General features: G+C 44.1%; 1 protein-coding gene across 2 annotated transcripts in view; it reads left to right on the top strand.

Annotated features, from left to right (window-relative positions):
- The first annotated feature begins 24,658 nt into the window (after positions 1–24,658).
- Positions 24,659–27,720, top strand: part of CDK13 (cyclin dependent kinase 13) — a 143,734-nt gene continuing 140,672 nt past the window's right edge. For both annotated transcript variants that reach the window (XM_054497223.2, XM_054497222.2), the window contains exon 1: positions 24,659–25,878. In XM_054497223.2, coding sequence (XP_054353198.1) covers positions 24,668–25,878 — 1,211 coding nt within the window. In that variant the 5' untranslated portion in view covers positions 24,659–24,667. The remainder of the gene's footprint in view (positions 25,879–27,720) is intronic.

The raw sequence follows: 27,720 nt of genomic DNA, 5'->3' as shown, positions 1-27,720 counted from the left end.
AAGCAGATTTGCCTTTGAGCAAGTTCCCTCAGGACTAGTGTGGAGAACAGATTGAGGAATATAATCTGGCTATTTGTCTAGTTTTCATAAGTGTCATAAAGGGAAGAAAGTGACATATAATAAACCTATTTCTAAAGTTTAATCTAATTTTAATTTCTTAATATTGCTCTCAGAAACATCTTTAGTAGAGATCTTTAGTAGTTATACTACTTAACTATATCAATTCAACTTGCAAACATCATGTAACTATATACTGCTAATGTGGTGGTAGGTTTTTATAAAAACAAGAATTTCTGGATAATCTGGGTGTTGTTCCAGGATGATTTTCCCCTTGTGCAATCTCTATGGGCTGATTCCTTTGGATTTATCATTTGAAATAATTAGTCATGCCATATGTCATGAACAGTTGTATAATTAAAGAATCTATACTTCCTTTATGAAAAGCAGAAATAGTTCCATGAAATATGGGTGGCACTTAATGAGTTTTCTCATAGATGATTTCAAAATGAAATGACCTGAATGGATTCTTAATTTTTTGGTTCCTCCATATTGTAAAACTTCACAGATTACCTTACTCAATTGTTTCATTTCCACAGTTTAAAGCATACTGAAGATTAAAGACTCTGTGGCTGGGTGCAGTGGCTCACACCTGTAATCCCAGCACTTTGGGAGGCCGAGGCAGGCTGATCACCTGAGGTTGGGAGTTCGAGACCAGCCTGACCAACATGGAGAAACCCCATCTCTACTCAAAATACAAAATTAGCCAAGTGTGGTGGCGCATGCCTGTAATCCCAGCTACTCAGGAGGCTGAGGCAGGAGAATCACTTGAATCCGGGAGGTAGAGGTTGCAGTGAGCTGAGATGGCGCCATTGCACTCCAGCCTGGGCAACAAGAGTGAAACTCTGTCTCAAAAAAAAAAAAAAAAAAAAAAAAAATTAAAGACTCTCATGGCCTTCATAAAGATAAATTCTGAGGGACATAGAAGTGCATTTTGTCGGTTCTTCCAAATCTGCTAAGACCTATTTTCCTTCAGGGAGAGATAATGTCTTTTGCACTCTTCCAAATTTTTCCAGCTATTGGCCTTTTCTGTTATTGCTGGCAAAAAATGCAGTTATCCTTACTTTCAGAGTAAGTTACTGGCATGCCTAATAATACCTACCTGTCTTTCAAACTCAAGGAATAAAAAATAACTTATAATGGAAAGCAACAGTCACCTGCCCCACCCCTTACGCCATTTTCCAGAAGCAACTACTTTGAATCATTTTATTGCTATTTCTTAATTAATCTAGTTTAGACATTTTCTTTTTACTTCCTGCTATGAGTTGAAAATTCAGCACACTTGCTGGGCACGATGGCTCACGCCTGTAATCCCAGCACTTTGGGAGGCGGAGGCGGGTGGATCACGAGGTCAGGAGATTGAGACCATCCTGGCTAACATGGTGAAACCCCGTCTCTACTAAAAATACAAAAAATTAGCCAGGCGTGGTGGCGGGCGACTGTAGTCCCAGCTACTCAGGAGGCTGAGGCAGGAGAATCGCGTGAACCCAGGAGGCAGAGCTTGCAGTGAGCCGAGATCGCGCCACTGCACTCCAGCCGGGGCGACAGAGAAAGACTCTATCTCAAAAAAAAAAAAAAAAGAAAATTCAGCACATTTATACCACACCTCAGCTCACTTACCTCTCTTCTCAATTCTGCTAGTCATAGCCTATTCAGTATTTATTAGTAGTTTCTCTACTGCAGAGGTTGCAAACAGATGGTCTGCAGGCTAGACCTGACTGTAGGTGTATTTGGTTTGGATTGCAGTAATTTTTTTTAAAGCCAACATTGAAAAACTATTAGATGTATTATTTTTTTTTAATCCAAATGTTGGCCCAGCGTGGCGGCTCACACCTATAATCCCAGCACTTTGGGAGGCTGAGGCAGGAGGATCATTTGAGCCCAAGAATTCAAGACCAGCCTAGGCAACATAGTGGGAACACATCTCTACAAAAAAAAAAAAAATAGAAAAAATTAGCTGGAGGTGGTGGTGTGTGCCTGTGGGCCCAGCTACTCATAGGAGGCTGAAGTGGGGGGATTACTTGAGCCCAGGAGGTCCAGGCTGCAGTGAGCTGTGATGGCGCCACTGCACTCTAGCCTGGGCAATGGAGTGAGACCTTGTCTCAAAAAAAAAAAAAAAAAAAAGAAAATGTTTAACTTTTCACAAAAAGTCAGTTGTAGCACATATGAGTTTCCTAGCATTGCTATAACAAAGTACCACAAGCTGGATAATTTAAAATAGTAGAAATATATTCTCTCATAGTTTTGGAGGATAGAAGTCCAGAATCAAAATGTTGGCAGAGCTGTGCTCCCTTAGAAAGATGTTTTCTTGCTTCTTAGCTTTTGCAAGCAATCCGTGGCATTTGCTGGCTTGTAGTTGTTATTACTCAAATTTCTGTCTCTGTCTTCACTTGGCTTTCCCGTGTGTGTGTGTGTGTTTTTGTGTGTGTGTGTGTGTCCAAATCTCCCCTTCTTGTCAGGACATTAGCCTTTGAAGTTAGGGTACATCCTAATCCAGTATGACTTCATTTTAACTAATTACATGAGCAAAGACCTTATTTCCAAATGAGATAACCTTATGAGGTCCCAGGTGGACATGAAATTTGGAGGGGATAACCAGTACATGAAAAATATAGCCCTTATCCCAAAAATTAATCCCATTAAAATTAATGATCAAGTGGCTGTACTCTCCAGATGTGGCAGGTGCTAGCTTGTATGCCAAAGTTCTCAACACACCCAAGAGGTAAACACACACACCCATGCTTGAGGCCTGTTTCTTATTTATATTACTTGCTTTGCTCCTATAAGCATTTCAATTTGTTTACCATGCTAATTGGTTACCGTTATAACATTAAATAATATACCAAAACTCCTATTTCTTTCTTTATTTTCTTTTTTTTTTTTTTGAGATGGTGTTTCATTCTTGTCCCCCAGGCTGGAGTACAATGGCGTGATCTTGGCTCACTGCAACCGCCGCCTCTGGGGTTCAAGCAATTCTCCTGCCTCAGCCTCCTGAGTAGCTGGGATTACAAGCATGCACCACCACGTCCAGCTAATTTTTGTATTTTTAGGAGAGACAGGGTTTCACCATGTTGGCCAGGCTGGTCTTGAACTCCAGACCTCAAGTGATCCACCCACCTCGGCCTCCTAAAGTTCTGGGATTACAGGAGTGAGCCATGACGCCTGGCCTCCTGTTTCATGTTCTATAGACTTTTGTCAATATTTCATGACTCTCTTCCTGTTTTTGTAAGACCAGGACGTTAAATTTTCCCACTTTTTCCTCTATCTCTTCTCACAAATTTTCTATTTCCTTTCCATCTCACAAATTTTGTTGGCAACACCTCTAATTATTGTTGTGGGTTGAATTGTGTCCCCTCAGAATTCATATGTTGATGTTCTAACCCCCACTACTTCAGAATGTGGCCTTATTTGGAAATAAGGTCCTTGTAGATGTAGTTAAAATGAGCCCGTAATGCAACATGAATGACATCCTTAAAAAGGAGGAGATTCGGAGACAATCGTACACAAGAGAGAAAGACATGTAAAGATGAAGGCAAAGACTGAAGCAGCAGGAGCAAAGGAATGCCAAAGATTGCATTGAACTTGAGAGAGAGGCATGAACAGATTCTCCCTCACAGTCTTCAGACAGAACCAACCCTGATGGCATCTTTATCTCAGTCTTCTAGCCTCCAGAACTATGAGACAAAAAATTCTGTTGTTTAAGGCCCTCTTATGTTACTTTGTTTTAGCAGCCTTAGCAAACTGATACATCTATGTGTGTTCAATGTTATAACATCTATATTGTGTTGTGAAATTTTTTTTTTTTTTTTGAGAAGGAGTCTCGCTCTGTCACTCAGGCTGGAGTGCAGTGGCATGATCTTGGCTCACTGCAACCTCTGCCTCCCAGGTTCAAGCCATTCTTCTGCCTCAGCCTCCTGCGTAGCTGGGACTACAGGTGTATGCCACCACGCCCAGCTAATTTTTGTATTTTTAGTAGAGACGGGGTTTCACCATATTGGTCAGGCTGGTCTTGAACTGCTGACCTCAGATGATCCACCTGCCACAGCCTCCCAAAGTGCTGGGATTACAGGTTTGAGCCACCGTGCCCGGACTGTGTTGTGAAAATTTAAGTAACTCTTGTGTTCTACCGTCCTCAAATGTCTGCTGATCCTGGGTTATCCATTCATATTTAAGAATGAGTCAGTAGAATTCTGCTTCCACTTACGGAGTGGTTTCAGTATGGAGCTTACTGTGCTGCCATAGAATACAGAAAACAAAATGTGTGAAATCAATGTTTTAAGCCCTTTCTTTTTTTTTTTTGACAGAGTATCGCTCTGTCACCCAGGCTGGAGAGCAGTGGTGCGATCTCAGCTCACTGCAACCTGTGACTCCCAGGTTCAAACGATTCTTGTGTCTCAGCCTCCCAAGCACCTGGGATTACAGGCACACTTCACCACACCTGGCTAATTTTTTTCTTTCTTTTTTTTTTTTTTGTATTTTTAGTAGAGGTGGAGTTTCACCATGTTGGCCAGGCTGGTCTCAAACTCCTGGCCTCAAGTGATCCACCTGTCTCAGCCTCCCAAAGGGTTAGGATTACAGGTGTGACCCACCACACCTGGCTTTCTTTTTTTCTTTCTTTTTTTAGACAAGGTCTCATTCTGTCACCCAGGCTGGAGTGCAGTAGGGTGATCATAGCTCACTGCAACCTTAAAGTCCTAGGCTCAGGGGATCCTCCTGCCTCAGCTTTCTGAGTACTTGGGACTATAGGCACAAACCACCACACCCAGCTAATATTTATTTATTTATGTATTTATTTATTTATTTTATTTTATTTTATTTTATTTTGGTAGAGACAGAATCTTACTTTGTTGCCCAGGCTGGTGTCAAATTCCTGAACTTAAGCGATCCGCCCGCCTCAGCCTCCCAAAGTGCTGGGATTACAGGTGTGAGCCACCACCCCCAGCCCTAAACCATTTATTTTTAGCCACTGAAAGAACGGAAATCAATAAGGTGTGTCTTTTGATTGTTGCGGCTTCCTTCCTAAAGGCAATTCCTGGCTATGGCACAGAGAGAGGAAGCACAAACATCACTGAGAGATCTCACTGAGTTAATGAAGTAGAGATAAAAACATGGTATATTTGACCTGCTCTAGACATTTTAAAAAAAAACAACTTGGGGAAGCTGAGGTGGCTGGAATTTGTGGGGCAGAGTTCCAAAGAGGGAGATATGCAGAGAAAGAGATCCAAAAGTTTGCATCACCTTCGTTATTTGGCAGAATCTAATGTGTACTATGTGAGGTGAAATTACACAAGGCTGAGTGAAGAACAAAGTCTGGGAGCTCTAAGCTAAACAAGTCCTAGAGGTCACACAGGGCTAAGAGACGTTTGATCTCCTTGCCAGAGTGAAGAGAACTTCAGAAAAACCTGGGCTTTCAGGCCGGGCACAGTGGCAGGCCTGTAATCCTAGCACTTTAGGAGGCCCAGGCAGGCAGATCACCTGAGGTCAGGAGTTCGAAGACCAGCTTGGCCAACATGGCGAAACCCCGTCTTTACTAAAAATACAAAAATTAGCCGGGCATGGTGGCGCATGCCTGTAATCCCAGCTACTCGGGAGGCTGAGGCAGAAGAACCCCTTAAACCCAGGAGGTGGAGGTTGCAGTGAGCCAAGATTGTGCCACTACATTCTAGCCTGGGTGACAGAATGAGACTCCGTCTCAAAAAAAAAAAAAAAAAAAGAAAGAAAAAAAAACCTGGGCACTCAGCACAGAACCAACAATTGTTATGTCTTAGTGGTAGAGCTAAACATGTCTTAGAATTAAAACTACTTTAGATTTTCCTTAACAAAGTTTAAAAGTAGGTCTTGAAATGATCAAGCTGATATTCAAGTAACTAAATTACCTGCCAAACAAATTCAACATTCATTAAAAGAAGACAACAAAATCCAAATACTCAACAATATAATATTCACAATGTTCAACATCTAGTGAAAAATTGCTAACAAGATGAAAATATGACCCCTAACGAGGGGAAAAATTAGCCAATAGAAAAATACTCAGAAATGATAAACATAATATTAATAGAATTTAAAAAGACTTTAAAATAGCTATTATAAATATGTTTAACGTTTTAAAGGAAAACACAAAAATAATAATGAGACTGGGTGTGGTGGCTCACACCTGTAAACCCAGTGCTCTGGAAGGCTGAGGCAGGAGGATTGCTTGAGGCCAGGAATCCAAGAATAGCCTGGGTCAGACCCCCCTCTACAAAAAAAATTTAAAAATCAGCCAGGCATGGTGACACATGCCTGTAGTCTTAGCTACTCAGTAGGCTAAGGCAGGAGGATCACTTGAGCCCAAGAGTTTGAACTGCAGTAAGCTATGATCATGCCACTGCACTCTAGCCTGGGTGCCAGAGTGAGGCCCTATCTCTAATAATAATAATAATAATGAAATGAAAGTTTTTTTAAAGAATCAGATGGAACCTCTAGAGGTAAACAATACAATATGTGAAATGAAAACTTCACTGGTCAGCTTTTGTGTGGACATAAATTAATTTTTAAAAAAAGAAGAAATTTCACTGGATGAGCTTAATAACAGTTTAGATACTGCAAATGAAGAGATCAGTGAACTTGAAGACAGCAATAGAAATTGTCTACATTGAAAGAAATAGGCTGGGCGCGGTGGCTTACTCCTGCAATCCCAGGACTTTGGGAGGATGAGGTGGGTGGATCACCTGAGCTCAGGAGCTCGAGACCAGCCTGGCCATCACGGCAAAACACCGTTTCTACTAAAAATACAAATATTAGCTGGGCCTGGTGGCAGGCATCTGTAGTCCCAACTACCCAGAAGGCTGAGGCAGGAAAATTTCTTGAACCTGGAGGTTGCGGTGAGCCCAGGTTGTACCACTGCACTCCAGCCTGGGCGACAGAGTGAGACTCATTTCAAAAGAGAGAGAGAGAAAAAAAAGGCTGTTATATTACTTGTATATTTATCAGTTCTGAAGTTTATTATTTCTTTGTATAAATCTAAGGTTTTCTGCGATAATTTCCTTCAGCCTGAAAAATATTCTTTATATTTCTTGTAGTGCAGGTCTTCTGGAGACAAATTTGCTCAGCTTTTGTTTTTATGAAAAATTTTTATTTTGTCTTTAGTTTGGAAAGGTATTTTTATTAGATATAATAAAAATGAAAAGGGTTAAATATGGGAAACGGGATTTTTTTTAGGGCACTGAATTATTCTGTTTGATGCTATAATGGTGATACATGAATGTTCATGGCTGATGTGAACTGACAGCCCCAACCTAGAAAAAACTCAAATGTTCAATCGCAGGTGAATAGATAGGCAAATTGTGGTACTGTATATCCACTGTATACTGTGAGGTGCTACTCAGCAATAAAGAGCAATGAACTGATATGAGCTATGACACGAGGAATCTGAAAAACACTATGCTGAGCGAAAGAAACTGGAACCACATACTCTGTGATTCAGTTTATAAGAAACTCTAGAATATGAAAACAATCTACAGTTAGTTGCCTGGGTAGGGTGGTGGTGGTGGGCATTGATGGCAGAGAGGCTACAGCCAACTTTTTATTTTTGTTTTTGTAAATGAAATATTCTTTGCTTTGATTGTGTGGTAATTATATGCTATATATATTTGCCAATATATTATATTATGCATAAACTATGCATCTATAAAGTTGACTTTTTTAAAAAAGAAGACAACATCAAGACTGACTGATTTGTTCACAAAAGATGAGATTCTCAATGACAAGTATCCCTTGAGAATACAGGTCAAGGACTGGCTTTCATGCTGGAAGCTTCCCACATATCAGAATGGAGAGATTTTCTCTGTTATTCCAACTCTTCCCTGGTATCCCTAGTTCTCTCTAGGCAGTTCTTTTGGGAGGAATTCTCCTGCTTGTGTAGACTAAGTATTTGTGTCCTTCTGAAATTTATATGTTGAAACCTAATCCCCAGTGTGGTTGTGCCTGGCTTTTGGGAGGTGATTAGGTCATGAGAGTTGACCCCTCATGAATGGGATTAATGTTCTTATAAAAGAGACCCCAGAGACCTCCTTTGCCTCTTTTGCCATGTGAAGACACAATGAGAAGACAATGTCTATGAATGAATGCAGGCCCTCACCAGACACTGCATCTGCTTGTGTCTTGATCTTGGACTTCCCAGGCTCCAGAACTGTAAGAAATACATTTCTGTAGTTTATAAGCCACCCAGTCTATGGCATTTTGTCATAGCAGCCTGAATGATTGAGACACCTGCCCTTTTCAACCTTCACCACCATCCACCCTGGCTGCAAACTGTTCTGTTTCAGGGTTCAGGTCAGAGTCAGTCTGTTCCTTGTCCACCTTTAAACCATTCTGTTTTGGCCTCACTTCTCCCTCTTTCTTTCTGTAATACTTTCAATATCGAAGTCCAGAACCTCTCTAAATCCCTGCAAATCCAAAGTTGTTAATTTGTTCTCAGGGTTTTTATTTATTGATGTGCATTCACTGACTTAATCCTAACTAAAAAGCAGTATATTAGTTATCAGTTATCTACTGCAGTGTAACAAATGCTTCAGACTTTAGGGGCTTAAAAGAACAACAAAAAGGGGACGAGGACCATTGGAGGCTATCTGAGAGGCTGGCAAATACAGTCAGTAAATACTTGTGTATCTATATTCATCTACTTAATTTTTATTCCGCAGCAAGTCTTTCATCTGCTGCTTGTGAAGAAAACACCAATCACAGATACTATATATTACAAACGTAACCAAGAAGTTTATAGTATTTTAAAATTACATTTGTAGGCTGGGTGCGGTGGCTCACACCTATAATCCCAGTACTTTGGGAGGCCAAGGCAGGCAGATCACCTGAGGTCAGGAGCTCGAGACCAGCCTGGCCAACATGGCAAAACTCCATCTCCACCAAAAATACAAAAATTAGCCAGGTGTGGTGGTGCGTGCCTGTAATCAATCCCAGCTACTCAGGAGGCTGAGGCAGGAGAATTGTTTGAACCTGGGAGGCAGATGTTGCAGTGAGCCGAGATCGCGCCATTGCACTCCAGCCTGGGTGACAGAGCGAGAATCTGTCTCAAAAAAATAAAATAAAATAAAATAAAATAAATAAGATAAAATTACATTTGTATATACTCTATTTTAAATTAACAGACTTTTAAAAGCAGTTTTAGTTTTAAAGAAAAATAAGTGGGAAGTGTTGCATTCCCATGTACACTCCCTACCCCACTCCCAGTTTCTCCTATAGCTATCTTGCATGAGTGTGCTACATTTGGTATAATTGATGAGCCAATATTGATACACAGTTACTAACTAAAGTCCATAGTTTACATTAGGGTTCATTCTTTGTGTCTTACATTCTATGGGTGTTGGCAGTGGTATAGTAACAGGTGTTCATCTTCATAGTATCATATAGAACAGTTTTGCTTCCTTAAACGTATCTCTTTCTCTACCCATCCATCCTTCCTTCCTTCCTCCCTGAACCTCTGCAATCTCTGATCTTTTTACTGCCTCCATGGTTTTGCCTTTTCCAGAATGTCATGTCATTGGAATCACACAGTATGTAGACTTTTCAAATTGGCTTCTTTTACTTAGCAATATGTACATGAGTTTCCTCCATCTTTTTTTTTTTTTCTCCTGTATTTTTAGTACAGACAGGGTTTCACCGTGTTAGCCAGGCTGATCTTGAACTCCTGACCTCAAGTGATCCGCCCGCCTCATCCTCCCAAAGTGCTGAGATTATAGGCGTGAGCCACAGTGCCCGGCCCTCCATACCTTTTTGTGTCTTGATAACTCAATTCTTTTTATCACTGAATAATATTTCATTGCATGGATGTGCCACAGTTTGTTTATCACTTTTTTGAAGGACATCTTGGTTGCTTCCAAATGTCAGCACTTATGAATAAAGCTGCTATAAACATTTACATTCAAGGTTTTATGTGGATAAATACTTCTTTTTCATTCCTGGTTCTTCAGGTTTACACTGGGTATTTTTTTTTCTTATATGGTTCATTTCTTCCATACCTGAGAAAAACCCTTAATCTTGTTTTTACAAGCCTGAATTGTTATTAGATTCTCATCAAATATTGATTACAAGAAAGTTTCCTCAAAATTAATACAAACATTTAAACATTTGTTGATTGATTCTCAAAGTCCCTTGAGTTTCTAGGCTCTTGGGCATTTCCACACAAAGATGAAATTGTGTGCTATAATTGAGATTGGAGCACTAAATAACTTTTCCATAATGCAACCCAAAGTATCTTAGCTTCTTTTCAGTTAATACTTTAAAGTCTATTTTGTAATTTCTCTGTCTTTAACTGAACACTTCATTAAGTTAAATGTAGACATTTATCACTATATCTGAATTACTGAGTATTCCTTTTGATGACAGAATGAAAATAATGCTTCTTTAAGAGCATCTCTGGGCTGGGCGCAGTGGCTCACACCTGTACTCCCAGCACTTTGGGAAGCTGAGGTGGGCGGATCACAAGGTCAGGAGATCGATACCATCCTGGCTAACACAGTGAAACCCCATCTCTACTAAAAATACAAAAAATTAGCCGGGCGTGGTGGCGGGCACCTGCAGTCCCAGCTACTCTGGAGGCTGAGGCAGGAGAATGGCGTGAACCCGGGAGGTAGAGCTTGCAGTGAGCCGAGATTGTGCCACTGCACTCCAGCCTGGGCAACAGAGCAAGACTCCGTCTCAAAAAAAAAAAAAAAAAAAAAAAAAGCATCTCCAAAACCATTATACTGTGTTTTTTACTACTTTTTGAGCCATTCTAGAAGCCCTGCATATATACACATGGCACCAAAATAAACTGCTTCTGTGTGGGGACACGTATTTTGCTTTAGTTCTAGACAGCTGTAACTAACAGCTGTACCTTCTTAGCTGCACTAAGTCCAACCCTTCCTTCCTATGTGAGAGAATTCCCCACTGTCTTGGTAATGCCCTTGTTCCCACTCTGGAGGCATTAGAGGACATATCCTGAGGCTCCCCACCTCCAGCAGCCTGTGCATGGGCATGTGATCTAGGCTTAGCCAATGATCATTTTTCCAGAACGTTGATTCTTGGCCAAGTAACACAAAGACAAAGGGGACATGACATTCAATTCACAGCAGTAGGGAGATTATCTCCAAGGGCACTGAGGATGAATCCTAAAAGTGTCCTACAATGAATGTGGCTGTGTCCTTCCCAGGCTATTGCTAAAGTCTTGTAGCTTCTTGGCTGTCTGGAACCACCTGGGTCTCCATCCATTTTTCAAGCCTAGTATTATAGATTCCTGTCAGTTTGTTAGCCCTTGATAATACCCTTCCAATAAATTCATTTTTCCCTTAAGATTGTTTAGAGTAGCCATTTACTTTCCATAAAAGTATTTCATGGAAATAATTTGATAATTAAAATCAATCAATTCATTCATTAATTCTCCTAATATTCATTAAACACCTACTGTATATTATGGTAGAACTTAAGAATATGATGGTGATTAAGTAGAATATGATGGTGACTAAGAATATGATGGTGAGTAATAGACACTATTTCTACTGTCTTGGAACCCACAGTCTGTTGGAAGATACAGACAAGGAAGGACATGATTGAAATACAGGCGTGATGTAGAAGGACGCTATTCACCAGAAACACAAAGAAGGAGCATTTATTCCAGCCTTAATGATGATAGTGATGGGGGGGAGGGGGTGTCAGATAAAGCTTCAAGTGATATCTAAATTAAGATTTGAAAATATGTAAAAATGACACCTAGCTGTGAGGTAGGAGGTGGGAGTGAGAATTCCAAATAGAGGGAAAATGCCATGTGATGGCCCAGAGTTGAGAAATGCAGTACCTTTCAAAAATGAGAAAGAAGTTCTGTATTTCTGAAGTACAGAGTAAATTTAAGCAGGTAGAGACTTGAATCTGGAGCGATAAGTGGAACTCAGATTATGCCAAGTATTGTGAGTCACATAAGGGTGTTAGTACTTTTTCCTATAAGGAGTTAGAAGCAATTGAAGGCCTTCAAGCAGGAGCCTTAGTAGGCAGCTATCTGGTACCTGGGGGCCTGGGGAAATTGTGTAAGAAAAGATTGTGAAATTCAGGAGTGGGAGCAAAAATCTCTGATCTGTCATGACTTCAAAGTCATTAATTTTTTTTTTTTTCTTAGACGGAGTCTCACTCTATTGCCCAGGCTGGAGTGCAGTGGCACCATCTCAGCTCACTGCAACCTCTGCCTCCTGCGTTCAAGTGATTCTGCTGCCTCAGCCTCCCGAGTAGCTGGGATCACAGGTGCACGCCACTATGCCCAGCTAATTTTTTTTGTATTTTTAGTAGAGATGGGGTTTCACCATGTTGGTCAGGCTGGTCTTGAACTCCTGACCTCAAGAGATCCACTTGCTTCGGCCTCCCAAAGTGCTGGGATTATAGGCATGAGCCACTGTGCCTGTCCTATTGATTTTTCTAAAAATTTTATCTTGTTTTTTACAGAGATGGGATCTCTCTATGTTGTCCAGGTTGCTCTCAGACTCCTGGGTTCAATGAATCCTCCCGTCGCAGCCTCCCAAAGTGCTGGGATTACAGGTGTGAGCCACCACATCCAGCCAAAATCATTGATTTTTTTTTTTAAGAACAATGATAATGTGCTTTCCTTTATGTGCGAAAATGATAATAATGGGTTAAAAATTAGCAGACAGGTCAGGTGCAGTGGTTCACGCCTGTGATCCCAGCACTTTGGGAGGTTGAGGCTGGCAGATCACCTGAGGTCAGGAGTTCGAGACTAATCTGGCCAACACAGGGAAACCATGTCTCTACTGAAAATACAAAAATTAGCTGGGCATGAAGGCGCACGCCTGTAATCCCAGCTACTTGGGAGGCTGAGGCAGGAGAATCGCTTAAACCCGGGAAGCAGAGGTTGCAGTGAGCCAAGATTGCGCCACTACACTCCAGCCTGGGCAACAGAACAGACTCTGTCTCTAAATAAATAAATAAATAAATAAATAAACAAATAAATAAATAGCAAGCTGGGCACAGTGGCTCACATCTGTAATCCCATCACTTTGGGAGGCTGAGGCGGGCAGATCACTTGAGGTCAGGAGTTCGAGACCAGCCTGGCCAACATGGTGAAACCCCGTCTCTACTAAAAATACAAAAATCAGCCAGACGTGATGGTGCAGGCCTGTAATCCCAGCTACTCAGGAGGCTGAGGCAGGAGAATCGCTTGAACCCGGGAGGCGGAGGTTGCAGTGAGCCAAAATCATGCCACCTGGGCACATGCCAGCCTGAGCAACAAGAGAGAGACTCTGTCTCAAAAAAAAAAAAATTAGTAGACAAGTTTATTGAGAATTTTTTCTATAATGGTAATGGATTTACTATGATTTGCCAATGTTTCACAGAGGACTACCTATGAGAGTGGCCTTCAGATTTTTTGCTTGTATTTCCTGAAATAATCTTGGAAGCCTGTATCTTTGTACATTTTTAAGTTGACATTTAAGATTTTTTTATTATAAATTTAAATAGTTACAAATGATACAATTTTCTGTCATTGTATAAGTAAAACTAAATCCCTTGAGTTTATGTATGGAAAAGATTCAAGCTCTAGCAATTTGATATCCACTATCATTCTTTTAGAAATAATGCATCATCTTTAGTAAGTAGAATTTTACATTGTTCCTCTTTTTCTTTGACTTGTTATTTCCATTCTACTTCCCTAACATAATTTTACCATAATATAATATGTTAATTACTTTTTGGTTTCCAACTCTTTTACTGATTACCCTATCATACATTCTGCTATAAAAATGTGTATTAAATTGAAACTTATGCATTAAAAAAAATTTTTTTTCTTTTCCCTATTTTCTATGGCTGGAGAAAAAAATTTTTTTTTTTTTGAGACAGAGTCTCGCCTCATTGCAAACTCCGCCTCCTGGGTTCACGCCATTCTCCTGCCTCAGCCTCCCGAGTAGCTGGGACTACAGGCGCCTGCCACCACGCCCGGCTGATTTTTTTTGTATTTTTAGTAGAGACGGGGTTTCACTGTGTTAGCCAGAATGGTCTTGATCTCCTGACCTTGTGATCTGCCCGCTTCGGCCTCCCAAAGTGCTGGGATTACAGGCATGAGCCACCGCACCCAGCAAGAAAAAATTTTTTATTCTAGATTAAGCCTTAATTTTAATTATCACTAATATTGATTAAAACAGCAAATAGGTGGGCGGATCGACTGAGGTTGGGAGTTCGAGACCAGCCTAATCAACATGGAGAAACCCCGTCTCTACTAAAAATACAAAATTAGCCGAGCATGGTGGCACATGCCTGTAATCCCAGCTACTCGGGAGGCTGAGGCAGGAGAATCACTTGAACCCAGGAGGCGGAGGTTGTGGTGAGCTGAGGTCGTGCCATTGCACTCCAGCCTGGGCAATAAGAGTGAAACTCCGTCTCGAAAAAAAAAACCAAAAACCAAAAAACAAAAAACAGCAAATATATTTTATAATTTGATAAATAATTTTTAAACATTAATTAACGTGCCATGCACCATTAGCTCATATGTCCATAGAAGATTAGTACTTACTGCTACAATGAGATAGATTGCCTTGATTAAAAAAGGCTTCCGCATATCAATGCTTTGAATTGTGGCTTGCTTTGTTTGTCTTTGTTCTTACACCTTTGGGCAATGCACCATTATGATTAGAGAATGAGTGAAAGTGGCATCAGCTGCAAGTGGCTCATGCCTGTAATCTCAGCACTTTGGGATGCTGAGGTGGGTGGATTCTTGAGCCCAGGAGTTCGAGTCCAGGAGGAGTTTGAAACCAGCCTGGGCAACAAAATCCCTGTCTCTACTAAAAATGCAAAAATTAGCCAGGTAGCATGGCACACACCTGTAGTTTCAGCTTCTTGGGGCTGAGGCAGGAGATCACCTGAGCCTTGGGAGATTGAGGCTACAGTGATCCATGATCATGCCACTGCACTGCAGCCTGGGTGACAAAGCAAGACCCCTCTCTCAAAAGAACAAAAAAAAAAAAAAAAGAAAGAAAGAAAATATGTCTTTTTTTGGTAAAGTGAGGGAAAGAGACCCAGCAAGACACCTTGAGGGCGGGCACGGTGGCTCATGCCTGTAATCCCAGCACTTTGGGAAGCTGAGGAGGGTGGATCACTTGAGGTCAGGAGTTCAAGAACAGCCTGACCAACATGGTGAAAGCCTGTCTCTACTAAAAATACAAAAATTAGCCAGGTGTGGTGGCGGGTGCCTGTAATCCCAGCTACTCGGAAGCCTGAGGCACGAGAATCGCTTGAACCCGGGAGGTGGAGGTTGCAATGAGCCGAGATTGTGCCATTGCACTCCAGCTGGGTGACAGAGTGAGACTCTGTCTCAAAACAAAACAAAAACACCTTGACCACTGGCAGATCAATTTTATGTATTTATTTAAAATTTTAATTTTATTTTAGATATGTGGTCTTCCTCTGTGACCCTGTTGGAGTGCAGTGGTGTGATCATGGCTTACTGCAGCCTTGAACTGCTGAGCTCAAGTAATCCTTCCACATTAGCCTCCTGGGTAGCTGGGACTACAGGCACGTGCCACCATGCCATGTTACTTGTTTTATTTTTTGTAGAGATAGGGTCTTGCTGGTCTGAAACTCCTGGCCTCAAGCAATTCTCTCACCTCTGCCTCTCAAAGTGTTGGGATTATAGCTGTGAGCCACTGTGCCTGGCCTAGATCAATTTTAGAAGTATACAAGTTGAGGATCTAAAAACTCACTTCCTTAAAACTTTCCCAACCTATTTATTCCTTAGAACATCTTTGAGTACCACTACTGAATTTGAAAATCATGGGTCTAGATGGAAGGCAAAATAAACCAGGCTTCTTTTACAAGTAGCAGTAGGATCTTGGATAAGACATTTGATTTGTGTAAATCTCAGTTTACATCATAATAAGTGAGTGTGGGGGGATTAAGCTAATTTTTAAGATTTTATTTTATTTTATTTTATTTTGAGATAGGGTCTCACTCTGTCACCCAGCCTGGCGTGCAGTGGCACAATCTCAGTCCACTGCAACCTCTGCCTCCTGGGCCTCAGGTGATCCTCCCACTTCAGCCTCCTGAGTAGCTGGGAATACAGGTGTGAACCAACATGCCCAGGTAATTTTTTTTTTTGTAGAGATAGGGGTTTTGCCATGTTGCCTAGGCTGATCTCGAACTCCTGGGCTCAAGTGATTCACCCACCTTGGTCTCCCAAAGTGCTGAGATTAGAGGTGTGAGCCACTGTGCCTGACCTAAGATTTTTAATTTTTAAATCCCTTGAATTCCACTGGTAATTTTTAGCTATGCCCAGGACAATAAGAAGAAGGCCAGGAACAAAGAGAGGGAAAAGGAAAGATGAAAAGCATCTGTGTGGTTACTGAGGACACCACAAAGGAAAAGAGCTGTAGATCAAGACTTCGACACTGTATTAGTCCGTTTTCATTCTGCTGATAAAGGCATGCCTGAGACTGGGAAGAAAAAGAGGTTTAATTGGACTTACAGTTCCACATGGCTGGGGAGGCCTCAGAATCACGGCAGGAGGCAAAAGACACTTCTTACATGGCGGTGGCAAGAGCAAATGAAGAAGAGGAGAAACAGAAATCCCTAATATACCCATTAGATCTTGTGAAACTTATTCACTATCAAGAGAATAGCATGGGAAAGACTGGACCCCATGATTCAATTATCTCTTCCTGGGTACCTCCCTTAACATGTGGGAATTCTGGGAGATAGAATTCAAGTTGAGATTTGAATGGGGACACAGCAAAACCGTATCAGACACTTAAAAAAAATAGTTTTATTTGTGTTTAGAATATGTTTTGAGGTTAAAATTTGTTTCACATTATTGTTTATGTGGCTATAGGCAACTCAGTCTCTTTGATCTTTACTTTTCTTATCTGTTAAATGATAATAATATCATCTATTTTGTACTTCAGGTGATGATTATGAGAGAGAAACTAAGGCTTCTTTCACTTAGCATAATGTCTTCAAGGTTCATCCGTGTTGTAGCACGTATTAGAAATTCATTCCTTTTTATTGATGAATAATATTCCATTGTATGGATATGCCACATTTTGCTTATCTGTTCATCAGTTGATGAAAGTTTGGGTTGTTTCCATTTTTTTACCTATCATGACATGTTGTGCGAACATACGTTTTCATATCTTTTGGGTGATACGCCTAGGAGTGAGATTGCTGGGTCATATGGTAATTATATGTTTAGCATTTAGAGGAACTGCCAAATTATTTTCCAAAGGAACTACATCCAGCCCAGCGTGGTGGCTCACAGCTGTAATCCCAGCACTTTGGGAGGCCAAGGTGGATGGATCACTTGAGGTCAAGAGTTTGAGACCAGCCTGGCCAACGTGGTGAAACCCCATCCCTACCAAAAATACAAAAATTAGCTGGATGTGGTGGAACGCCTGTGATCGTAGCTACTCAGGAGGCTGAGGTGGGAGAATCGCTTGAACCTGGGAAGCAGAGGTTGCAGTGAGTCAAGATTGCCCCACTGCACTCTAGTCTGGGTGATAGAGCGAGACTCTGTCTCAAAATAAATAAATGAATAAAACAAAACAAAAAGCACAAAAGACATTTTGAGAGAAGATTTTCTGATAATATTTAATCAACAAAAGTTGATTATTAAGCAATAATAAATAAACATTTAAATTTTTAAAAAGTAGCTGCCCCATTTTTACACTTCCACCAGCAATGTATGAAAGTTCCAATTTCTCCACATCCTCAACAAAATTTGTCTATTGATTATAGTCATACTTTTTTTAAATTTTGTTTTGTTTATTTATCTATATTTGAGACAGGGTCTCGCTCTGTCACCCAGGCTGGAGTACAGTGCCATGATCTTGACTCACTGCAACCTCCGCCTCCCAGGTTCAAGCGATTCTCATGCCTCAGCCTCTCAAGTAGCTGGGACTACAGGTGTGTACCACCACACCCAACTAATTTTTGTATTTTTCTAGAGCTGAGGTTTTACCATATTGCCCAGGCTGGTTCTGGTGTTTGAAATGGTATCTCCTGTGGTTTTGATTCGAATTTCCCTAGTGGATAATGACATTGAACATCTTTACATGTGCTTTTTGGTCACTTGCATAGTAGCTTCTTTGGAAAAATGTCTGTTTAGGTCCTTTAAACTTTTTTTTTTTTTTTTTGAGACAGAGTCTCGCTCTGTCACCCAGGCTGGAGTGCAGTGGTGCCATCACTGCTCACTGCAATCTCCGCCTCCCGAGTTCCAGTGATTCTTGTTCCTCAGCCTCCCGAGTAACTGGGATTACAGGTGTGTGCCACCACACCTGGCTAATTTTTGTATTAGTAGTAGAGACGGAGTTTCACCAGGCTGGTCTTGAACTTCTGACCTCAGTTGATCACCCGTCTCTGCCTCCCAAAGTGCTGGGATTACAGGCATGAGCCATTGCACCCGGCCAAACTTTTTTTTCTTTTTCTGATAACACTTAAGATCTATCCTCTTGGCAAATGTGAAGTACAGGATCAGTTTTTCTTTGTTGTTGTTTTTGAGACAGTGTCTCACTCTGTCACCCAGGCTGGAGTACAGTGGTGGGATCTTGGCTCACTGCAACCTCTGCCTCCTGGATTCAAGTGATTCTCCTGCCTCAGTCTCCAGAGTAGCTGGGATTACAGGTGTGTGCCACCACACCTGGTTAAATTTTGTATTTTTAGTAGAGATGGGGTTTGGCCATGTGATCCAGTTTGGTCTCCAACTCATGGGCTCAAGCAATCTGCCTGTCTTGAATTTTAATTTGGATGAAATCCGGTTTATCTGTTTTTCCTTTTGTCACATGTGCTTTTGGCTCATTTCGATTTTTTTTTAATATGGTATGAGGTTGACATCAGCTTTTTTCTTCTGCATGTGGATATCCAGTTGTCCCTGTATCATTTGTTGAAGAAAAGTCTATTCTTCCCCATTGTATTGTCTTGGCACCTTGTTGAAAATCAACAGACCATAAATGTGAGTGAATCAATTCTTAAATGCTGATTTTTATCCTTTTTTTGTAATGTTCTGTAAACAAAATAAGATTCACATTGCCAGTTAAAAAGTTCTGGTAGAAATGGGCCGGGCGCGGTGGCTCACGCCTGTAATCCCGGCACTTCGGGAGGCCGAGGCGGGTGGATCACCTGAGGTCAGGAGTTTGAGACCAGCCTGGACAACATGGTGAAACCCCGTCTCTACTAAAAATACCAAAACTAGTCAGGCGTGGTGGCAGGCGGCTGTAATCCCAGCTACTCGGGGGGGCTGAGGCAGGAGAATCGCTTGAAGCTGGGAGGCAGAGGTCGCAGTGAGCCGAGATCATGCCATCGCACTCCAGCCTGGGGGACAAGAGCAAGACTTTGTCTCAAAAAAAAAAAAAAAAAAAAAAAAATTCTGGTAGAAAAGATTTCCTGTGACCTATATCGCCATCAGCATTGTATTTTAAGATGCTAATGATTCTACTTATGAGAAATTTTAACAAAACACAGATGAATTGTTCATGTTTGTTTCTCTCAAATTTGTTGATGTAATTAGTAACTTGAAATACTCTTGTTATCTAGTTGAACTTCCAAATATTCATGAATATTTATCTCCTAAGAGGACCTACACATTCTTGTAAAGTTAAAGAATAAAAAATATTTGGCCAGGTGCGGTGGCTCACACCTATAATCCCAGCACTTTGGGAGGCCGAGGCAGGTGGATCACTTGAGGTCAGGAATTCAAGACCAGCCTGACCAACAGGGTGAAATCCCGTCTCTACTACAAAAATTAGCCAGGCGTGATGGCACACATCTGTAATCCCAGCTACTTGGGAGGCTGAGGCAAGAGAATTGCTCGAACCTGGGAGGTGGAGGTTGCAGTGAGCTGAGATCACACCACTGTACTCCAGCTTGGGCAACAGAGACACCCTGTCTGAAAAAAAAAATGTAGTTTGGCCAGGACATGAATCTTAAGTTTTTGGAAAAACCAACTCCCCAAAAATCACGAAAATTATTTTAGGACAACATGAAAAATAAGTTTAATGCTAGTACCATCCCTGATCTATTGGTAATGGATGACTGCATCACCATGTCTGAGGGATTCTGAGGCTACATTTAGGGTGAGCAGGAAGGAGTGCTGCCATTAATTAATGATATCTACCATGAAGTGGAATGAGGACATGGGGTCACGTGGTAATATTTAGGAACTTAATTTGGCTGTAATATAATTGAAAATAGCAGTGGCTTAAACAAATTATTCCTTTTTTAGTCTAGGGTTGCTTTGAAGGATCCATAATGTCCCCAAGGAGTCACATCTTTCTATCTTCCCTTCACTTCACCATCCTTAGCCTGTGCTTATTCCTTTGTTGTCACGGGACAGCTGCTCAAACTCCAGTATTGCATTTGAGTTCCAGATGTAGAGAAAAGTAAGAAGTAAGTGTGAGGGGCAAAAGGTACAGGTCAGCTAAACTGATCCTTTTTTTTTTGAGATGGCCTTTTTTTTTTTTGAGATGGAGTTTCGCTCTCGTTGCCCAGGGTGGAGTGCAATGGTGCACTCTCAGCTCACCGCAACCTCTGCAACCTCTGCCTCCCGGGTTCAAGTGATTCTCCTGCCTCAGCCTCCCGAATAGCTGGGATTACAGGCATGCGCCACCACACCAGGCTAATTTTGCATTTTTAGTAGAGATGGGGTTTCTCCACGTTGGTCATGGCTGGTCTTGAACTCCCGACCTCAGGTGATCTGCCCGCCTCGACCTCCCAAAGTGCTGGAATTATAGGCGTGAGCCACCGCGCCCGGCCCTGACCTTCCATTTTTTAAGAATCATTTCCGGAAGCTTCGCCCAACAACTTCCACTTCACTTCATTGGCAGGAGCCAATGATCACGTCTTATCTGCCAGGAATACTGGGAGATGTAGTTTTCAGCTAGGCACATTTACCCCCATCAAACCCATGATACTGTTACTTAGGTAATCAAGGGAAAATCCATGTAGGAAGACAGCTAGAAGTTTACTCCACCATTACTGTTTTAGAAATACGTATCCCTCAGCTTTACTGAACCAACAAGAATTCCCACTCCCCAACACAGAGAAGCAATATTGCACTTTTTTGAAAAAAAGTGCTAACACTGCGGGCCTCTGAACTGCATAAAAGATGAGTCTGGGGCCTGGTGCAGTGGCTCACGCCTGTCATCCCAGCACTTTGGGAGGCCGAGGCGGGCGGATCACCTGAGGTCAGGAGTTTGAGACCAGCCTGCCCAACGTGACGAAACCCCGTTTCTACAAAAAAATTAGCTCGGCATGGTGGTAAGCAACTGTAATCCCAGCTACATGGGAGGCTGAGGCAGGAGAATCGCTTGAACCTGGGGGGTGGAGGTTGCAGTGAGCCAAGATTGCACCTCTGCACTCCAGCCTAGGCGACAAGAGCAAAACTCTGTCTCAAAAAAAACAAAAACAAAAACAAAACAAAACACGAACTCCCCCCCCCCCCACAAAAGCAGTAATAAAAAAATATATAGTCTCAAATGGGAATTTCAAATCTCTTTAATATTCAGGCAAGCAGACAGGCTTATAGACACAGACGGCTTCTAATTCAAAGGTCCTTCCCATTTTTTGGAGTTTGAATCCTATTAGTTATTAGTGTTTCTAACCACGTGGGCAGGTATCTTTGGAGAGCTCAAAATGTTCATTCAACCTCCCCCACCAAAGGTAGAATCTTTGAGGAAACATGTGGGTGGTAGAACCACAGTAAAAATATTTTAGTACATGTTTTTTGTTTGCAGCCTGGATTGGGAACTATCCATTTACTTTTTTTTTCCTTCTTCTCTATTTAATACACTTACACATGGGAATTATCCATTTACTATGGATCAAGTTTTCTTTGCAAGTATATGATAGAAGATGACATTCTCAAGTGGAACTGGTTGTACATGAGGGGAGCTGAAAGCTAAACCTCTTATTTGCTCTCTTTGTTCTGTTATTCCAGTCTATTTAATGTAGGATGATGGAACAAGTTGATCCTACATGTTTCTGAAAAAGCCACTTGCTAAACAGTCTTTGGTAGGAGGCTGGCTACAGGACCTTCACTCAACAATGCTGTCAACGAGAAATTTGTTTTAGGAACCCTGCCCCCTCTTTTTCTATTCAGTTTCCCAATGCCCATCCCATGGTGTTGCCCACCCAGGCCTGCCCTCCTGGGAAATGCTCTGACTTAAAGATTACCTATTCCTTTGCCTCCTCCTTTATTCTTCAGCAAACCAACATCCTTTGTACTCGGTCAGTGAAGTCTGATCTTAGCTTAAATCAGGCCAGTCTGTGATACTGTGATGTCAAACTGCTTAAAATAATTTACACTAAAGTATTAATGATGGATAGATACCAAGTGTTTAAGAACTAAACCAACTGATGATCTGAACAAATGAATTTTCAAAGGGGTTACTACATGTAGTCACTGAACAGACAGCTTAGCTTTTTCTTTTATTAGAGGCAGGGCCTCGCCCTGCCGATTGGCCAGGCTGGGGTGCTGTGGCACCGTCATGGCTCACTCCAGCCTCGAACACTTGAGCTCCAGAGATCCTCCTGCCTCAGCCTCCGGAGTAGCTGGGACTACAGGCGTGTGCCACCGCGCAGGGTTAGCCTGCGTTTCCAACCATTCTAAAAGCCAATAAGCCATTTACATTTTAATCTAATTATCCCGAGTGCTCAGTCTGTAACTGAAGGACAATTCTAAGGCAAGAAATGAGATGTGAGTTCACTATATGGCTATGTTTGGCAACCCCAAAGGTTTAGATATGAAAGTGAAAGTGGGTGAAGTACTAAGAGGGCAGTCCTCATTCGCACAAGATGTTTTAATTTCAAGGCTCCTGAGAATTTGGAATTTTCAGTAGTTCCTTTTAACATTCCACTTATTCCCTGTATTGATTTAAGCTTTAAAAATTTTTATTTTAAAGTAAATAGTGTTACCGAAGCTTGAGCTGTGATTCCCAAGTGTGTTTTTTAGGATAAGAAGAGGCCTCGCGGAAGTTGCGGTGAGCCGAGATCGCACCATTGCACTCCAGCCTGGGCAACGAGAGCGAAACTCAGTCTCAAAAAAAAAAAAAAAAATGGGGCCTCGAACTTTGGCGTACGTGAGACAAGTTAAACCAACGCCATCTCCACCCTGTTTTGCGGGGTGTCTTCTCTCCTTTCGCAGCCGTTCCACTCCCAGGGCTTGACTGAAGGTACACGACGGGGTGACTGCCTACTCCAGAAGGCCACCAACAGCATTATTTCCCTCGCAGTCTCCAGAGACACTTGTTCTCACTGTGACCTTTCGCTCAACAGGCAGGCAGTGCGGCATCTGCAGAGAACCGGAACCGGCACTGCGCGCTGGACGCAAGCAACAGGCACAACGGGCGCGCCACCACGGGGAGAGTCTCAAGCAATAGCAGTGGGCGGCGCACGAATCCTCTCCTTTCTTTAACCCTTCTTCACACCGAGTCCCACCCTCGCCGGAAGCCGAGCGATTTCTACATCATGCCACTTCCGGTGCGGCCTGCCGGCCCCTGGCGGGAGCGAGCACGCCAGTGCGCGGTAACTTTGTTCCCGCCTCTCTTGCCCCGGCCACCTCTCATCTTCGGCTTTCTCTGAGCGTGAATTGCGGGCGCGCTCCCGGTCGTACGTCAGGGCTGAGGGGAAAAGCCGAAAGAGCGAGGCGAGAAGGAGGGGTTGTGGAGGTTAGGGCCCAACCAGCAAGTCCCGTTGCTCTCCCTCCTGACGAGGAGCGGAGAGGGAAGGGGAGGAGCGAGCCGGGGCCGGCCGCGCACACCAGGAGCCTCCTCGTGGAGGGGGGGAGCGGAGGACAGGGGTAGCTCCGCCACCTCTGCTCGCGGCGGCGGCGGCGGCGAAAGAAGGAGAAAGTCAGGGCCCGTACCTACCGCCACAGACTCAGAAACGCCCCCGCCCCCATCTCCCCGGAAATAGCCCCCCGCCCAGCCCCGCACAGTCGCTGCCCCAACCGAGAGCCGCAGCCCGGTCGCCCCCGCCTCGCCCCGCCCCGCTGCCCAGCCCCGCGGGCCGCAGAGTGCGCGAGGCCCTAGGCCGGGAGTTGTTGTCAGGCCCGGGCCACTTCCGAGGCGCCTGCGGTGTGTCGCTGCCACCACAGGAGGACGACGTCGACGCCGAGGAGGAGGTGGCGGAGGCGTGTTGTTGTCTCGCCCACTCCCCTCCCCTGAACTCGCACCCAACGTCAGGGCGCGATGGAGTGAAGCGGCGAAGAAGGTGGTACTTCCGCGTTGCGCTGCCCGAGCCGAGAGCGCGGCCAAGGCCGCTCCCCCACCCCCGGGGGCACTTGGAGGACTCGGGACTCCCCCGCAGGTCAGCGCCCGGCGCATCTGGTGTTTTCGCTGCCGAGGATAGGACGACAAGCGCGATCGGGAACTCCGCCGCCTGGATTCCTGCTTCCCTGAGGCCCTGAGGCTGCTGCGTACCCCACTGTGACCTGGAACCCAGGGACCCGAGTCCCGACCCGGATTATCGTGGCGCGTCTCCCGGCCGGCCCTGGTGCTCGGTGTCCCTCCGCCGCCGCTCCCGTTTCCGGCGGGGGAGATGGCCAGGATCTGACCCGGGAGGAGGCCGCACCCGCGCCGCGCTCTGCGGCTGGCTCTAGGCGATGCCGAGCAGCTCGGACACGGCGCTGGGGGGAGGCGGGGGCCTGAGCTGGGCGGAGAAGAAGTTGGAGGAACGCCGCAAGCGGAGGCGATTCCTGTCCCCTCAGCAGCCGCCGCTGCTGTTGCCGCTCCTGCAGCCGCAGCTCCTGCAACCGCCGCCGCCCCCGCCGCCTCTGCTCTTCCTGGCTGCTCCCGGCACGGCCGCCGCCGCAGCCGCCGCCGCCGCGGCCTCCTCCTCTTGCTTCAGCCCGGGCCCCCCTCTGGAGGTCAAGCGGCTGGCGAGAGGCAAGAGGCGCGCAGGAGGGCGGCAGAAGCGGCGCCGCGGGCCCCGCGCCGGGCAGGAGGCGGAGAAGCGTCGGGTCTTCTCGCTGCCCCAGCCGCAGCAGGACGGCGGTGGCGGTGCTAGTAGCGGCGGGGGTGTGACCCCGCTGGTGGAATACGAGGATGTGAGCTCCCAGTCCGAGCAGGGGCTGCTGCTGGGGGGGGCCAGCGCGGCAACGGCGGCGACGGCTGCCGGGGGAACGGGGGGCAGCGGCGGGAGTCCGGCCTCCTCCTCCGGCACCCAGCGGCGCGGGGAGGGGTCGGAGCGCAGGCCCCGCCGGGACCGCCGCAGCAGCAGTGGCCGCAGCAAGGAGCGCCACCGCGAGCACCGGCGGCGGGATGGGCAGCGTGGTGGCAGCGAGGCCTCCAAGTCCCGCAGCCGCCACAGCCACAGCGGCGAGGAGCGGGCCGAGGTCGCCAAGAGCGGCAGCAGCAGCAGCAGCGGCGGCCGCAGGAAAAGCGCTTCGGCCACGTCCAGCAGCAGTAGCAGCCGCAAGGACCGGGACTCGAAGGCCCACCGCAGCCGGACTAAGTCGTCCAAGGAGCCGCCTTCGGCCTACAAGGAACCGCCCAAGGCCTACCGGGAGGACAAGACCGAGCCCAAGGCCTACAGGCGGCGGCGGTCCCTCAGCCCGCTGGGAGGCCGGGACGACAGCCCGGTGTCGCACAGGGCCTCTCAGAGCCTGAGGAGCCGCAAGTCCCCCAGCCCGGCAGGAGGTGGCAGCAGCCCCTATTCTCGGCGGCTGCCGCGCTCCCCGAGCCCCTACAGCCGCCGCCGCTCCCCCAGCTACAGCCGCCACAGCTCCTACGAGCGGGGCGGCGACGTGTCCCCTAGTCCCTACAGCAGCAGCAGCTGGCGCCGCTCTCGCAGTCCCTACAGCCCTGTGCTCAGGTGAGTCCCGCCGTTCTGCCCGTGTGTGCTTTGGCTGCGCTGGCCAGATCCCCAGGAGGAAGGGAAAGTGGTGCCCGCGTCCTCAGAACGACTCAGGTCCACCACCGAGACGAGACAACACCGCCTGAGCCTCCCAGGAAGGATAGGCGTTTTCGCGCGCGTGACACTTTTTTAGGGGGTCGAAGGGACAAAGCAACTGGGCGAACGGAACTTTTCTTCTAGCTGTGGCAGGGAAGATTTCTAAGGAAGAATTCAAAGTTTCAGACTTGTTGCATTGATATGTTAACAGGTTTCTCTCAGTTGCTCTTTGCTTTTTTGGTACAATTTGGGTAAACCTAGAGGTGGTTTAAGTCGTCTCAATTTTGAAAGTTCTGTGAAGAGGTTTCATTATTGGGAAGTTAGGAATGGACTGCAACTTAGGGTCTAGCATTGTACAGGGGAATAATCAGGTACTGATGTCAGAGTTAGATGTGGATTGCGGATGTTTCTTATGATTATTACAGAAATCGGAGAAGCAGCCTTTCTGTAAAGTTTATTCTTTTAGTATGTTAAGAAAGCTTAGGTGGAAGCCGATAGTTCTGAATACTGAAGATAAAGAAGGTATCTATTTAGTGATATTCTTGTGTGGGATAGTTTTTACCTGATCTTTCAAAGTCCTAATTATAGAAGGTAGAAAAAAATGACAAGACTGTGGTTTCTTTGTTGGTTTGTAATGACACCCAGTTGCTAATAACATTATAAATCTGGGTGGTGTAACCTAGTGTAACCAAGTGAATGGCTGAGTACATTCTTAGACTATTATAAGCCTGTAACTGCTTACTTTAAAAGCTAAGTAGACTTTTTTTTTAGATATATGCTCGAAGGATAAAAACACAATATAACTAGACCTTTAAATATCAGGATCTTTGTCCAGAAATCTTTAAAAGGTGTAATTTAATTTAATGAAATTGGAGTAAAACTTTTATGTAGCTTTCTTGCCTTTTTTGTTATATAATATTCTTTTTAAAAAGTGTGCCTTAAAATATACTTATCCACTAAGCAAAGTGCATTAAAAACAACTTTCGAGTATTTTATGGGTTCTTATATTCCTTGAGATGTTTGGACATTCCAGACCTTATAGTGTAGAGTATTGCAAAATGACATTTGTATTAGTTTTTCCTATTGGGTTTCAGTAATGGCAAGTGGATGTACAGTACCTCTAAGTATGGGTTATGTGGAATCTCAACATAATACGAATATGCATCTGCAAAATTAGCAGGCCTTTTTGAAGTATCACCATAATAAATGTAAAGGTGTGATGTTTGTAGAGATCTGAGCGTGAGTTTGTCTTTAAGCCAAAAAAGTTGTATAAATTGCTTCGCTCTTAAAGAGTGTTGAAGCATACTTAAAATGTTAGTTGATACCTTAGTGAAGAATTGAAAAACTCATTCATCAAAATTAGCCATTGTATGTTTTAAGACTTTGTATTTTACTTTTAACTATAATACTTTCCAAAGGGTTTGCAGTTATTTCAGTTGAATTTGTTTTGCAAACTGGTTGGTTTAAGTTTCAGCACTTGAACAATTTAAAGTGCTTGATGCAATTTTAAGAATGGATTTTGTACTTAGCAGGCTTTTTAGTTGCTGGATACTTCAGCGAAGTCCTTTATTGTATAATAGTGGTATGTATTTTATATATATATATATGAAATATATAATCGTGGTATGTATGATTAGGACTATTCATATTTAGCAAGTATTTTTTGACCCTGTATTGTATGCCGTATACTGTTTTAGGTATTGGGATGTAGCAGGAAAGAAAAAGTTACTTGCCCTCATGGAGCTTGCATTCTGGAGGATCATT

This window comes from Pongo pygmaeus, chromosome 6 (genome assembly GCF_028885625.2).
Source record: "Pongo pygmaeus isolate AG05252 chromosome 6, NHGRI_mPonPyg2-v2.0_pri, whole genome shotgun sequence".
NCBI classification, from domain to species: domain Eukaryota; kingdom Metazoa; phylum Chordata; class Mammalia; order Primates; family Hominidae; genus Pongo; species Pongo pygmaeus.
This window is presented reverse-complemented; position numbering and strand designations above follow the sequence as displayed.